Here is an 11420-nt window from a genome sequence, read left to right on the forward strand (position 1 = left end):
ACACACACACACACTCTTAGCTATATATATTGCAAGTTCTTTTTTTTTTTTTTTTTTTTTTTGGTGGTACTGGGGCTCTTCTACCACTGGGCTACACTCCCAAACCTATTTTATATTTTTATTTGGAAACAGGGTCTCCTAAGCCAGCGCGCTCCTCCTGACCCCGCCTCCCGAGCGTGGGGATGACAAGCGTGCCCGCCGTGCCCGGCTGTATGTTGCAAGTTCTTAGCAATGTCCGTTTGATGTGAAAGTTAATTCTGAAGCTATTCTTTAATTCACTCATTTTCAATGTTAGTTCAGAAGAAGAAAATCTGCATTCCTAGGATGATTATCAGTTATATATTTTTAAATTAAAAAGTACAAAGCCTTGTTTTTTCTACAAAGTTCATTGCTTCTGAGTTGGTGCATCACAATATGGTACATTCTCTATAAGAAGGTCTTTCCTAGGTACCAATTCTAAAAGAAAAGCAAAAAGAGAGGAGAATTAAAACGATTAAAGTAGGAATTACTGTTATCTAATTATTAAATTAGAATTATACGCAGGCGTACTCATTTTTCCCCTCCCCAATGTATTCTTGGTACTGAGGATTGAACCCAGGGACGTCCTACCCCCTAGCTACACCCTAGCTTTTTATTTTGCAAGTATCTTGCTAAGTTGCTGAGAGCCACACTAAGTTGCTACGGCTGGCCCAAACCTCTGATCCTCCTGTCTCAGCCTCCCAAGCAACGTGACTACAGGAATGAGCCACCATGCCCGGCTCCCCTTACATTAGGATGGTAAAATGTCATGTTTCTGGTTTTTTTGTTTGTTTGTTTCTGTTGGTTCAGGGGATTGAATCAAGAGGCATTCTACCTTCAAGCTCCACCTCCCAGTCTGATTTTATTTCATATTTTAAAGTGTGGTGGCGCACGCTTGTAATCCCCATGTTTGGGAGGCTGAGACAGGAGGATGGCACAGGTTCGGAGCCAGCCTCAGCTCCTGAGTGAGGCTCTCAGCAACTCAGTGAGACGCTGTTTCCAAATAAAGTATGAAATAGGTCTGGGAGTATAGCCCGGAGGTAGGAAGCCCCTGGGTTCCATCCCCAGTACCACACACACAAAATCAATAAGTAAATAAAGGGGTTCTTTTTTTCATCTTTTTAAAACTGGGGATTGAACCCATAGCACCACACCTGCAAAGCACGTGCTTTGCCACTGAGCTACATCCCAGCTTCTTATTTCATATTTTAAAACAGGGTCTTGGTAGTTTGAGGCTGTCCTCAGACTGGCAATCCTCTGGTCTCCTTCCCAAGTACTGGGATTACAGGTGTGCACCGTTACAACCATTTTAAATAACATGCCTTAAGGTAAATCTTCCAGGGAGATTGTGTTTCAGTTGACATCTAAGGAGGAATCTTCGGTTATAATAGGAGACATTTAATGAAAGTCTCATTTCAGATTATATAAAAACATACAGGAAGCCAGGCATGGTGGAGCATTCTTGTAATTCTAGCACTTTGGAGGCTGAGACAGGAGGATCACACACGTTCGAAGCCAGTCTCAGCTGCTTAGTGAAGCTCTCAGCAACTTAATGAGACCCTGTTTCCAAATAAAGTATGAAACTGATCTGGGAGTATAGCTCAGAGGTAGAAAAGCCCCTGGGTTCCACCCCCAGTACCACAAAAAATAATAAATAAATAAATAAATAAATAAATAAATAAATAAAATAGGGCTGAGGGTGTAGTTCGGAGGTAGAATGCCCCTGAGTTCCATCCCTAGTACTGCAAAAACAAAAAGAAGTTGGGCGTGGGGCGCTATACTCGCAGTCCTATTTTATTTTTCTTTGGAAACAGGGTCTCACTAGGTTGTTGAGTCTCAGTATATAGCTGAGGCTGTCCTCAAACCTGCGATTCTCCTTTCTCAGCCTCCCAAGTACTGGATTACAGGCGTGCACCAGCACACCTGGCTGACCCTATGTCTTAGCGCCCCAAGAGTCAGAGCTGAAAGCCTGTATTAGTTAGGTCCATGATAACCACACTCCCCTCTATCCTTGCCTCCCATCCACCTACTTTCAGTTTAAATTGCGTAATCTTCGGTTCTACTTCTTGAAATAACTTCTTAGTTACAAGTAACAATAGATGAAGCAGAAAAGGCCATCATTAGCAGGTTACCGTGAGAGCTAAAGGATCCTGCAGGCTGGGGACCCGCTTCCAGGCCCAGGCCCAAGGCCACGCCCCACAGCTGGTCTCTGAGCAAAAGCCGCTGCTCCCCCTATGGGGCGCTAGAGGAATCTGCCCCCATTTTTGCCCTCAAGGAACACAGGCGGCTACAAGTCACGTGCTACCAGAACCTCAGCTCCTAACCTGCCCTGCGCTGGCGGAGGCTTCCCAGAACCTGTTCCTGCGGCCAGACTGCCAGCTGAGCTGCTCTGTCCCGCAAGGTGGTTTCTTTATTTCTCCTCCTCCTCCTCCTCCTCCTCCTCCTCCTCCTCCTCCTCCTCCTCCTCCTCTTCCTCCTCCTCTCCTCCTTCTTATTCTTCTTTCTCTCTCTCCCTCCCTCCCTCCCCCCCCCTTTGCAGTACTGGGGATTAAATCCAGGGGCATTCTACCTCTGCACTACCCCCACCCCCAGCCCTAGTTTTTATTCTTTATTTTGAAACAGGGTCTCACTAAACTGCGGAGGGCCTCACTAAATTACTGAGGCTGGCCAGGCATGGTGGCGCACGCTTGTAATCCCAGCATTTAAGGCTGAGACAGGAGGATCGCGGTTCATGGACAGCCTCAGCTACTTAGTGAGGCCCTTTGCAACTTAGTGAGACCCTGTTTCAAAATAAAGAATAAAAAAATAGGTGGTGCATGCTTGTAATTCCAGTACTTGGGAGACTGAGACAGAAGCATCGCAAGTTCAAAGCCAGCCTCAGAAAGCTGGGTGTGGTGGCGCACCCTTGTAATCCCAGCATTTGGGAGGCTGAGACCAGAGGACTGAGGTTTGCGGCCAGCCTCAGCTACTTAGTGAGGCCCTCCGCAACTCAGTGAGACCCTGTTTCAAAATAAAGAATAAAAAATTGGGCAGGGGGTGTAGCTTGAAGGTCAAATGCCTCTGGGTTCCATCCCCAGACCCTCAAAAAAATAAAAAATAAAAAAATAAAGCCAGCCTCAGCAGCTTAGTGAAACCCTGATTCCAAATAAAATATTAACTAGGTCTGGAGGTGTAGCTGGGAGGTAGAAGGCCCCTAGGTTCCATCTCCAGTACTGCAAAAAACCAAAAAAATAAAGTGACTGAGGCTGGCTGTGAACCTGCGATCCTCGTGTCAGCCTCACAAGTACCAGGTACCATTGTTCACCACCACGCCCAGCTCAAGGTCACTTCTGAGTAAGTGTGGCCCGCCTTGGTATGTTTGTCCACATCGGTATGTTTGTGCGGAGGCACCAAGGCAACCGAGGGCCTGCCTTCCCTTTATCTACCCTGGGGATTTAGAATCTGTGCAGAGGACAATCCCTGGGTCAAAGCAAAGACATTCAAAGAGTCAGAAATAACTAGGAGCCTATCAGAAGTCTACTACCGCAGCCGGTCACCAGCTCAGCTTAGGAGGAGGTCTCTGGAACCCCGAGACCTAAACACTGGACTTCTCTGTATTCATGAACTGCCAACACCTCAATTGGGCCAAATGAACCACAGGTGTATTTACATACTACAAGCTACTTTCCACTGTAGTTTTATTTTATTGATTGTAAAATCCCTGACTTTGCTCTCTACATTAGATACCAGTGTTATAATAGCAGTAAGTTATTGAAGTCACCAGTTCTTTGATAAGGCGCTGCATGGAGAACACGGCTTATTTCCTGTACTTTTGTCCCCGAAAAAGCCCTATCTACTTGGGTCATATTAACTGCATCTTTTATTTTTTTCTTTCTTTTTGGTATTGGGGATGGAACCCAGGGGCCTTCTAGCTTCTAGCTACACCCTTGGAGCTATTTTATTTTATTTGTAAACAGGGTCTCACTAAGTTGCTGAGTACCTCACTAGGTTGCTGAGGCTGGTTTCAAACCTGTGATCCTCCTGTCTCACCCTTCCAAGTATTGGAATTATAAGCATGTACCATCATGCTAAGCTTAACTATCATTTAAAAAGTAATTTTTATTTGGCTGGGCATGGTGGTGCACACTTGTAATCCCAGCATTTGGGCGGTTGACACAGGAGGATCATGGTTTGTGGACAGCCTCAGCTACTCAGTGAGGTCCTCTGCAACTCAGTGAGACCCTGTTTCAAAAGAATAAAAATAGAACTGGGGCTGAAGCCGGCCGTGGTACACATGCTTGTGATCCCAGCATTCGGGAGGCTGAGACAGGAGGATCGCAGTTCGTGGCCAGCCTCAGCTGCTTAGTGAGGCCCTCAGCAACTTAGTGAGACCCTGTTTCAAAATAAAGAATAAAAAATCGGGCTGGGGGTGTCACTCAGAGGTGGAATGCCCCTGGGTTCCATCTCCAGTATTGGGACAGGGGGGTGTAGCTTGGAGGTAGAATGCTCCTGGCATCCATCCCCAAACTCCCCCCACACACACACAAAATCATTATCCATTACAGTCTAATGAAGTTATAAAAATGACAACTTTCCCCCTACTGTTCTTTAGGTCTAGATTTGTCATAAAAACAACAAATCGTGGTGTGTACAGGCATCTGTTTCTGGAGTTTGTGATTCACTAATTAGTCTGTAATCTTGCATTACATACCATAATTTTTATAGTACTGGGGATGGAACCTAGGGGAATTCTACCTCTGAGGAACACTCCCAGCCCTATTTTTTATTCTTTAATTTTTATTTATTTATTTATTTTTTGGTGGTACTGGGGTTCCTGGAAACCCTTCTACTTCCGGGCTACCCTCCAAGACCTATTTTATACTTTTTTATTTTTGGAAACAGGGTCTCTTAAACCAGTGCAGCTGGCTTCGAACCAGCGCGATCCTCCTGTCTCCGCCTCCCAAGTGCAGGGATTACAGGTGTGCGCCACCACGCCCGGCTATTCTTTAATTTTGAAACAGGGCCTCACTAAGTTGCGGAGGGCCTCACTAAGTAGCTGAGGCTGGCTGTGAACCTGCAATTCTCCTGACTCAGCCTCCCAAGTACTAGGATTGCAAGCGTGCGCCACCACGCCCAGCCCATGTCTTAATGACTCATGATAATATACCTTCATACCTAGTAGTATAATCCTCATAGGGCTTTTGAGGTTATTTTTAGTTAATGAGAATTTACCAGAACTTAATAGATCTGAGTTATATTTATACAGAAAGCAAATATAGTATTTTTTTTTTTACTGGGATTGAACTCAGGGTCAGTCTACCTCCAACCTGCACCCCCAGCTATTTTATTTTGGGGTGTATGTGTGTGTGTGTGTGTGTGTGCACGTGCGCTATTGGTGATGAAACTCAAGGATGTTCTACGTCTGAGCTACATTATTTTTTATTTAAAATAAGGTCTTGCTCACCAGAGACGGTGATGCACTTTTGTAATCCCAGTACTTGGGAGGCCGAGACAGGAGGATGACAGGTTCAAGGCCAGCTTCAGCTATTTAGTGAGCGCTTCTGCAACTTAGTAAGATCCTGTTTCAAAACAAAGAATTAAAACATAGGGTTGGAGGTGTAGCTCAGAGGTAGAATGCCCCTCGGATCCATTCCCAATACTGCAAAAAAAAAATAATAATAATAATAAAAATAATAGAGCCGTAGATATAGCTTAGAGGGAGAATGTCCCTGGGTTCAATGCCGGGCACGGTGGCACACACCTGTAATCCCAGTACATGGGAGGCTGAGACAGGAAGATTGCAGGTTTGAGACGAGCCTCAGCAATTTAGTAAAACTGAACAACTTGTAAGATCCTGTTTCAAAACAAACAAACAAAAAATTTAAAAGGCTGCGGTGTAGCTCTGAGGGAGAATGCGTGGTTCAACCCCCAGAACCACACACACACACACACACACACACAACACACACACACACACACACACACACTGTAAAAAGAAATAATTTTAATTTTACTTACTCAGCGTATTGTGGTCTGTATGAATACCTTGTATAACAGATGTTCTGAGTAACAGTTCAACATCGGAACCTATTTTCATTAGCTATTAAGAAAACAAACAAAAATAAATTTTAGGCTTTCTTATGAATGTATTATTTGTTTTTGTTTTTTTCCAGTACTGGGTTTTCTACCTCTGAGCTACACCCTCAGCCCTATTTTATTCTTTATTTTGAAACAGGGTCTCACTCAGTTGCAAAGGGCCTCCCTAAGTAACCGAGGCTGGCCAAGAACCTGGGATCCTCCTGTCTCAGCCTCCCAAGTACTGGGATTACAAGAGTGTGCCACCACGCCTGGCTTGAATGTACTATTTTTTTTTTTTTTTTGGTGGTACTGGGGCTTTTCTACCTCCGGGCTACACTCCCAGACCCATTTTATACTTTGTTTGGAAACAGGGTCTCACTAAGTTGCTGAGAGCCTCACTAAGTAGCTGAGGCTGGCTTCGAACCTGTGCGATCCTCCTGTCTCAGCCTCCCAAGCCCGGGGATTACAAGCGTGCGCCACCACGCCCGGAGAATGTACTATTTTTTTAAACTATAGTTTTTCTATAATATCTTTGTGTATGTGTGGTGCTGGGAATTGAACCCAGGGGCATTCTAACTCTGAACCACTCCCACGGCCCTATTTTATCTTATTTTTTATTTGAAAATAGAGTCTTACTAAGTTGCAGAGGGCCTCACCAAGGTGCTGAGGCCGGCTGCGAACCTACGATCTGATCCTCTTGTCTCTGCCTCTTGTCTCTGAATGGTGGCACTCCCATGGGCGAGTACCACCACGCCCAGCTTTTTTTGTTGTTGTTGTTCCCCTGGGGATGGAACCAGGGGCATTTCATCTCTGAGCTACACCCCCAGACCTATTTTTTATTCTTTATTTTGAAACAGGGTCTCACTAAATTGCAGAGGGCCTCACTAAGTAGCTGAGGCTGTCCGCGAACCATGATCCTCCTGTCTCAGCCTTCCAAATGCTGGGATTTTTTTTTCTGCTCTGTCATTTTTATTATTTATTTAATTATATTTTTATTGGTGCATTGTAATCATACAATACATTGGAATACAAGACTTGAGAGGATATATAAGCACACATCATCCAATTAGCCCTCATCCAGTCTCCATCCCATTCCCTCCCCCTTCCTCGATCCCATGCTTGATTGGTGATTATCTTTGATACATTTGATTATGTACCTCATGAGTTTTAAAGAGGTTCCATCCTTCCCCATCCCATCCCCTCTAATTGGTCACCTTAATTGCTTCGCTATAGGGCCCTTTCTATAACTCGACCTCCTCCTGTTACCCCTTTCCTCCTAGTTTTTGCTAATTAGGGGAAGCATCTGGTTTTTATTTTCTGTGATATTTCTCTGTGCATTCCGCATTGCAAGTTCCGATCCCACTCTTGACGGCCTGGCCACCCGGAGGACTCTGATCCCGACCTCGCTGGCTCAAGCAGCGGCCTTGCCTCATGGGAGGCCCGGATTCTGGCCTCTCTGGCCCCCACACCAAAATAACCCCTCGTCTGGCTCCTATCCTGGCCTCGGAGGCCGCAGCACCGGCCTTGCCTCACGGCAGGCTCCGATCCTGGCCTCACTAGCCCCAGCACCGGCCTTACCCCTTGGCGGGCTCCAATCCTGGCCTCGGAGGCCCCAAAATGCTGGGATTTCAAGCATGCACCACCACGCCCAGCCCGGCTTTCTTTTTTGTGTGTGTGTGGTACTGGGGTTCCCCAGGCTACACTCCCAGACCTATTTTTATACTTTTTTATTTGGAAACAGGGTCTCTTAAGCCAGCGTGGCTGGCTTCGAACCTGCGCAATCCTCCTGTCTCAGCCTCCCAAGCGCGGGGATTACAAGTGTGGCCACCACGCCTGACACCTGCCCCGGCTTTCTTTTTGAGTTGTGAAGGGCCTCGCTAAGCACTGAAGCTGTCCGCAAACCACGATCATATATATATATATATATATATATATATATATATATATATATATATATATATATATGCGCCAGGTGTAGTGGCACACACTTATAATCCCAGCATCCTGGAGGCTGAGGAGGATCATGGTTAGCAGCCAGCCTCAGCTACTTAGTGAGGTCCCTTGCAACTCAGTGAGACCCTGATTCAAAATGAAGAATAAAAAATAGGGCTGGGGGTACAGCTCAGAGTAGACTGCCCCTGGGTTCCATTGCCAGTACCTCAAAATATATACATATAAAATATTTATAGATAAATATTATATACATGTATGTACACACACACACACACACACACACACTCACACACATGTACATAGGCTTGGAGGTGTAGTTTGAAAATAGAATACCCCTAGGTTAACTCCCCAGTACCAAAAAAAAGTTTTATTATAATTGAAAGGCTTAATTACTTACCTCTTCTATTTTCTTAGGCGAAGTCTCACTCTTGTTACTTTTGAATTCTTCATTTATCTTAATTCTGGCTGCTAGAGAGAGGAAAAAAATATATATATATATATAGTCTTGGTTTTCTAAAGGAAAAATTATTCTTAACCCAATAATTTATATGCTATTTATTATGAATTTATAGTTTGTGAGTATGTGGTACTGGGAATTGAACCCAGGGGTGCTCTACCCTGGAGGTATACCCCCTAGTCCCTTTTTAAAAAGATTTTGAGCTGGGCATGGTGGCTCGCACTTGTAATCCCAGTACTTGGGAAGCTGAAACAGGAGGATATATATATGTGCACACACACACACACATACATATATATAACATACATATATATATTTACCTTCTAATGCTCTGTAATCATTTTTAAAAACTTGTTGTCTGGTCCTATGCAATGTTTTAAAAAGCTGTAAAACCTGCAAAGAAAATCAGAATTCAGACTTCATAAGAAAAATTTTTATATTTTACATAATTGTATTATAAAAATTAAACAGTATTCTTTTTCTATTTGTTTCTTAAATTATCTTTCAGACTACTGCTGAAAACCAGTGTTGACAAAATAACTTTTTATTTATTTACTTACTGCATTGAGGATTGAACCCAGGAGCATTCTACCTCCAACCTGCACCCCCAAACCTGATTTTACTTTTATTTTTAAACAGAGTCTCACTAGGTTGATGAGATTCTCACTATTTGCTGAGGCTGACCTCCCTTCAATCCTGTCTCAGCCTCCCAAGTACTGAGATTACAAGTGTGTGCCACTACTCCAGCTTTATTTTTTATTTTGAAACAGGCTTTCACTAAGTTGCTGAGGGTCATATTAAGTTGCTGAGGTTGGCCTCAAACCTGCAATCCTCCTCACTCAGCCTCTCTCTCTCTCTCTCTCTCAGCCTCTCAAATACTGGGATTAGTGGCATGTGCCACCACACCTAGCTCTGGAAAATATAATTCTTTTTTTTTTTTTTTTTTGGTGGTACTGGGGGTGGAACCCAGAGGCTTTCTACCTCCGGGCTATACTCCCAGATCTTTTTTATATTTTATTTGGAAACAGGGTCTCACTAAGTTGCTGAAAGCCTTACTAAGTAGCTGAGGCTGGCTTCGAACCCGTGCGATCCTCCTGTCTCAGCCTCCCAAGTGCTGGGATTACAAGCGTGCGCCACCACGCCCGGCAAGGAATATATAATTCTAAACTACAATGAAATGCCACTGCACCCCAGTGGGGTCAAAACAGTAAAAATGACAGTCAAAACCGGGCATGGTGGCTCACACTTGTAATCCCAGTACTTGGGAAACAGACAGAAGTTCGGATCATGGTTTGCAGGCAACCTCAGTTACTTAGGGAGGCCCTCTGCAACTCAGCGAGACCTTGTTTCAAACTAAAGACAGGCATGGCTGCACAGGCTTGTAATCCCTAGTGAGACCTGGTTTCAAAATAAAGAATAAAAAATAGGGTGGGGGCTGTAGCTTGGAGGTCGAATGCCCCCGGGTTCTATCCCCAGACCCTTCCCCAAAGAAAGTTTTATATTTCAGAGTATATCAGGGTTCCAATTTAGGATTAAGAATGCTGAACCTGGACTTTGTTAAGATAATCCCAGGAAATGAATACTAAAAAATGGGGTGCTGCTGTATCGAGCACCACAAAATGTAGACATGGCTTTGGAATTGAGTAATGTGTACAGGAAGGAAGAATTTTGAGGTTAATAAAAGCTTAGATTGCCTTCAAGAGATTGTTGGTAGAAATATGTATTTAAAGGCATCATGGTACAGAATGTGTGAGGCCTTGGCTTCATTCCCAGTGCAGGCATACAAGTACACACACACACACACACACAGCATCGCTGAATCCCAGGCAGTTTAATATTCCCAGAGTGTGGAAGCCACGTTGCAACTGAGAGGTAGGCTGGGCACGGTGGCACATTTATAGTCCCAGCCCTTGAGCCCGAACTTCAAAATCAGTCTGGGCAACGTAGTAAAACCTATCTCCAAAAAAAAAAAAAAAAGTGCTGAGAAAATGGATGTGGTGGTGCACGCCTGTGATCGCTGTACTTGGGATGCTGAGATAGGAGGTTCTCGGGTTCAAGGCCAGCCTCAGCAATTTGGTGATACTCTTAGCAACCTTGCGAGACCCTATTTCAAAGCAAAAAATAATAAGGGCTGGGGGTGTCGTTTGGAAGTAGAATGCCCCTGGATTCCATCCACAATACAAAAAAAAAAAATTAAAAGTACGGAGAAGTTCAGCAGCACGGAGGACTGAGCAGCCGTAAGCCCTGCATTTCTTCCCGATACTGCAGCCAGCCATTTCTTCCTTGGGGCGCATCTATTTCCAGCGAGCCGACATGCTGCCAGAGCCGGCTGCCTCTGACTGCTGGCCCGCAGAGATGTGCAGGGGCTGGACCAGAGATGCCAGCCGCCGAGGGGCCTCTCCGACTCGGCCTAGTCCCAGGTGCGGACTCGGGGGCGGCGCCTCACTCGGCAGGGGTGCACTGGAGCTCAGGCCGCGCTCGGCGCCCGTGTTTTCACCCTGGCCACACTCCGCGCCCCGGGCAGCACCAGGCGGCGAGAACCTGCCCGGGCGCCGCCATCGCCCGCACCTGCTCGTGCCTCGGCTCGATAGGTCACCGGCCTCGGCGACGGCCCCGAGCCCCGGCCTCCAGAGACGCCCCTTCCCGCGGGCACCGCAGCCTCCCTTCCTAGCCCCTGTCACCTTGGCCGTCTGGCCCATGGCGCTCTCCGCGGCGGCCGCCACCCCTCCTGCGCGCGGGTGGCCTCTCGGCGGCCAATCAGAGCCTGGCATGGCCGCCCAGCCCTCTTGGCCAATCGCCACGCAGCAGCGTCTCCGTAGCCCCGCCCTCCCCGGAAGAACGGGGAGGAGCGTTAGTTAAAAGCACCGCAACTGGAGGATCGCGAGAAGCGGTGGCGCCCAACTACCGGCCAAGGCAGAACGGAAGTCACGCGGAC

General features: G+C 46.0%; 1 protein-coding gene across 2 annotated transcripts; it reads right to left on the reverse strand.

The window, feature by feature from the left end:
* Window positions 1–385: 385 nt before the first annotated feature.
* On the reverse strand, window positions 386–11184 carry LYRM7 (LYR motif containing 7; the record flags this gene model as incomplete). Of its 2 annotated transcripts, none has more annotated exons than XM_080698194.1 (5): window positions 386–456; window positions 6016–6097; window positions 8426–8493; window positions 8806–8878; window positions 11167–11184. In XM_080698194.1, 5 exons carry the CDS (start codon window positions 11182–11184, stop codon window positions 386–388), a joined length of 312 nt encoding a protein of 103 aa, XP_080554320.1. The 2 variants fall into 2 exon arrangements, with proteins under 2 accessions (XP_080554320.1, XP_080554319.1); XM_080698193.1 differs by having other exon boundaries at window positions 8426–8496.
* Between the last annotated feature and the right edge of the window lie 236 nt (window positions 11185–11420).

This window comes from Muscardinus avellanarius (genome assembly GCF_963383645.1).
Source record: "Muscardinus avellanarius genome assembly, chromosome: 7".
Lineage (NCBI taxonomy): Eukaryota > Metazoa > Chordata > Mammalia > Rodentia > Gliridae > Muscardinus > Muscardinus avellanarius.